At 63.2% G+C, this 4,424-nt stretch overlaps 1 protein-coding gene across 1 annotated transcript; it reads left to right on the forward strand.

The window, feature by feature from the left end:
• Nucleotides 1-203: 203 nt before the first annotated feature.
• On the forward strand, nt 204-1,584 carry FOXD2 (forkhead box D2). Its single transcript, XM_038760148.1, has 2 exons — nt 204-1,174; nt 1,281-1,584. The coding sequence occupies exons 1-2, from the start codon at nt 204-206 to the stop codon at nt 1,582-1,584; spliced, it is 1,275 nt and encodes a 424-aa protein (XP_038616076.1).
• The last annotated feature ends 2,840 nt before the right edge of the window (nt 1,585-4,424 follow it).

Here is a 4,424-nt window from a genome sequence, read left to right on the forward strand (position 1 = left end):
TCCCCCTCCCCGTCCCCCGCCCCGCCGCACACGGCAAGGAGCCGGAGCCGGAGCCGGAACCCAGACCGGAGCGGCCGAGCAGCTCGCAGGACCAGCCAGAGGACGAGGAGGAGGAGGAGGAGGAGGAGGAGGAGGGCCTCGAGGAGGAGGAGGGCCACGAGGAGGAGGAGGAGGGCGACGAGGAGGAAGAGGCGGCCACCAAGATGACCTTGGGCGGCTGCTGCTGCGAGATCATGTCTGCCGAGCGGTCCCCGGCGGCGCTGTCCGAACCCGAAGGGGACATCGATGTGGTGGGAGGGGGCGGCGGGGCCGGGGGAGACCCCCTGCTCAGCGCCGCCGCCCCCCGGGACGGCCGCGGACTCCCCTCCGACGACGACGACGACGACGACGAGGAGGACGAAGAGGAGGAGGAGGACGACGACGACGAGGAGGCGGGGGCCTCCTCTGACGGCGAGTCCCGGCTGCGGCCGGTCCCGGGCCCCCCCAAAGCGTCCGGGCCGGGCGGGGACCCCCCGGAGCCGCCCCTTCCCCCCGCCGGGGGTCCCGGCGAGAAGCAGGCGCCCCCGGCCCCCCCGGCGGGCAAGAACCCGCTGGTGAAGCCCCCCTACTCCTACATCGCCCTGATCACCATGGCCATCCTGCAGAGCCCCAAGAAGCGGCTGACCCTCAGCGAGATCTGCGAGTTCATCAGCGGCCGCTTCCCCTACTACCGGGAGAAGTTCCCCGCCTGGCAGAACAGCATCCGCCACAACCTGTCGCTCAACGACTGCTTCGTCAAGATCCCCCGCGAGCCGGGCAACCCGGGCAAGGGCAACTACTGGACGCTGGACCCCGAGTCGGCCGACATGTTCGACAACGGCAGCTTCCTGCGCCGTCGGAAGCGCTTCAAGAGGCAGCCGCCGCCCCCGCATTCTCCGCACACGGCGCCCCACCCGCTCCACCACCACCACCACCACCACCACCCGCTGCCCAGCGTCCACCCCGGGCCGCCCTCGGACCTGCTGATCCGGCCCGGGGACCCCCTGGCCGCCGCCTTCCTGCCCGGCTTCACCGCCTACGGGCCCTACGGCTACGGCTACGGGCTGGCCCTGCCGGGCTACCAGTCGCCCCCCACGCCTCACCACCACCACCACCATCACCACCACCACCACCACCCGGCCGCCGTCCCCTACCCGTCGGGGGGGGCCGTGCCCTCTGCCCCCCGCGCCCCCGGGCCCCCCGACGGCCGCCGCCGGGCCGGGCCTGCCCTCCTTCCTGACGGCCGAGCTGGGGGGCGGCAGCAGGAAGCCCCTCTACCCGGCCCAGCTGAGCCCCCCGACGGCCGGACCCGCGGCCCCCGCCCTGCTGCAGACCCTCAAGCCCGACGGCGGGGGCGACGGGGCGGGGGGCTCGTCCGGCTCGTCCTTCTCCATAGACCGGATAATCGGGGGCGGGGGCGGCACCCCCGGGGCCTCGGCCCAGGTGGTGGCCGTATTGACTGCCCCCGTAGCCGGCCACGGAAACTTGACCCCCAGGGAGACCCTCCTGCCGTCGGGCCCCGGCTTCGTCAGTAAAATCACAAACCCTAGCACCTGTCCTTACTGAAACAAGCCCCCCCCAAAACCCGACCCCCCCACCTGCTCCCCCCCAACTGCAGGAGACCAGCTCTCTCTCTCCTGGGGGGTCGCAAGGTAGGAGTTCCGTCTGGGGGGAATTCTTGAGCTACCACTGAGAAAGGGTCTCTCTCCCTCTCGGGCCCTGCCCTCCCCACTCCTCTTCCGTCTCCGCTGAGAGATTTATTTATAAAACGGACAAAAAATATAAAGGGGGCTCGGGGGGCTGCGGGGGAGCCGTGAAAAGGGTTCGGAGAAGGAAGGGGTGTGTGTGTTTTTTGGGGTGGTCGATACCCTCTAATCCGCATCAATCCGGAACCCGAATCGAATGTAACGCTGTCCATCAGGACAGGGCGAAGTGGAGGTTTGAGACAATTATCCGGATAGATCCACCCTCCCCGATTCCGAATACATTTTGGCTGTTAGTGACGCAGAAGAGCCGGGCGGACTGGAGGGACGTTTTCGATAAGCGCTTAGTACAGCGCACAGAGAGCTTCAATCGATACGATTGAATGAATGAATGAATGAATAATTCAATTTCTCCGGATAATCTCTCACCCCTCCACCCTCCTCGGCTTGGGTACTGCCGCAGGCCATGTTATTTTACATATATGTATATACATATATGTATATGCACATATATGTATACACGTATATATGTATAGGCACATATATTTATTGAGAGAAAGCCCGAAATTTCCTCCGCCCCATCCACGGTCTCCCTCTCGACCCCCGTGGGGTTTCAGTTGAGTTGTCTGAAGCTTATACTTAAAGAGAATCCGTCCCGTGTTCGGTCAATGTCCTTTGCTCTTCTAGAAACAGTTTTATCGATGTTGTCGCTGTCGCTGTCGCTGTTGTCGTGCTGGAAGACGGTCCGTTCCTTCCGAAGCGTCCACTTTTTTTCTGAGGGCCGCGTCTAAGCGCGGTGCGGAGCGGAGAGTTGTGGCAATGATGCGGATGATTCAGGCCCGCTCCTCTCCCGGCCCTGTCCTAGTCTTTCCCGGCCAAACAAACAAACAAAAAAAAAGGAGCGGGAAGAAAAGTCCGGGCTCGGGTTATTTCGGTTTGTCGGTTGGGTGGGACCGGTATCACCTCCCCACCTCGACCCCCGAGGTATCGCGGCGGGTGGTCTACGCGGATCGAATTATTCAGAGCCTCGCTCGACTCTCCGCGGGGCGGGGGTCGCTCAGGACGCCGCCGTATTTATTATTTTCCTTCTGGAGGAAGCGCGGGTCGGGACGAGCGGAGGGCAGGCCGAGGGGCAGAAAGGGCAGGCTGGAGAGGCTACTAGGTTATTCGGCCTTGTCCCCACGTTTCCCCCGCACTCCCCGGTTATAAGGCCCGGCGGGAGGCACTGCAGCTCGGAGCCCCTGGTTGGGCCCGGGTCCCTCGCGTTAGCCCCTCGGGAGAGTGGGTGGCGTGGCCCGGGGAAGAAACGGACCGTCCTGTGAAATCCTGGGGCCCGCGGCCTGGGTCCCGACCCTGCCTCTTGGTGTCAACGAATAAATGTTTGTGACTCTTCAAACCTCGGGCAGCCTGCCTGCCTTCGTGCTTTCTTCAGGTCCGCAGGGCGCTCCGAGGGACCCCCCCCACCCCCAAACTCCCTTCCCACGCCCTTGGGGTCACTGACAGCGATTCTGGGGGTGGGGGCGTTTTTCCGGGAGCAGGACAGGCAGGCAGACAGACGGATAGATTTCCTGTCCTAGAAGGCGATTGCTCTTGGTGGGGGTACTGAGTAAACGAGGGTGATGATGATGATGGTGATGGTCCAGAATTAGCCCCCGTGGGACTCCCCCCAAACTCATCCTCTCTCCCCCCTCGCGGACCGCGAGGCAGAGAAGGGATGGCTGAGTTTGGGGGGGAACCAGGCCTCGAACGGGCCTGGGGGACGGAGAGCGGAAGGTGTGGGACACTTCGCCGGTCCCCCGTCCCCCCGAAACCAATAAGGAGCCCCCCTACCCGAAAGCGGAAAAAAGACCACTTGCTCTGGGAAAATGAGACGGTTGGGGGGGTGGGGAGGGGTGAGTTGCGCGAGCTGTCTATACAACCCGAATCCGTCAATCCGGATTGAACCTCGACCCACGCCTCGATTTCGTCCGTGGAGATCGGACCGTGGATGGTGTTGAAAAGGGGGCTCCCTCCTCCTTATCCCACCCTTCTCTGCCTCTTCCGTCTTTCGTCCTCTTTCGTCCGAGCAGCCCCCTGCGAGGCCCGGGGGGTCCGGGGAGCTTCGGCGAAGCGGCTGGGGTCTGCGCCGGGGGTCGGGGCCGCTCGGAGGGTCGAGGGTCCGGTTTCTACTCGTAATGTGGGGGCTGAAGGGGAGGAAGAGCAGGTCTCTGGACACGTCCGGGATCTGGCCGAGGCTGGGGCAGGGGCTGGGGCAGGACCGGGCCAGGCCAGGGAGAGAGGAGGCATGGAGGAAGAGGAGAAGGAGGAGGAAGAGAAAGAAGAAGAGGAGGAGGAGGGCCTAGGGTCTGCTTTGGAAACGTTGGCAAAGGGGAAAAACGTGAAATGATTTTCTTTTCCCGGCCTACAGCCCTCTCAACGCAGGGACGACAAATGGGAAATCCGATAGCTCTGTCTAATTTTTGTGAAAACTCGCAGAGTAAATACCGTACGCTGCTAAAACTCTCTCCGGCTGCCGCCGCCCCTCTCACTCCTTCTCCTCCCCCTCCTCCCACCTCTTCCTCCTCTTCTTCTTCCTCCTTCTCCTCTTCCTTCTTTTCCTCCTCTCCCTCTGTTGTTTTCTCTGTTTATAACTGTCACTTTCTGTTCCTCCATCTCTGTCTCTATCTGTGTCTCTATCTGCGTCTATTTGTTTCTGTCTCTGTC

Source organism: Tachyglossus aculeatus, chromosome 18 (assembly GCF_015852505.1).
Source record: "Tachyglossus aculeatus isolate mTacAcu1 chromosome 18, mTacAcu1.pri, whole genome shotgun sequence".
In the NCBI taxonomy this organism is placed as follows: Eukaryota; Metazoa; Chordata; class Mammalia; order Monotremata; family Tachyglossidae; genus Tachyglossus; species Tachyglossus aculeatus.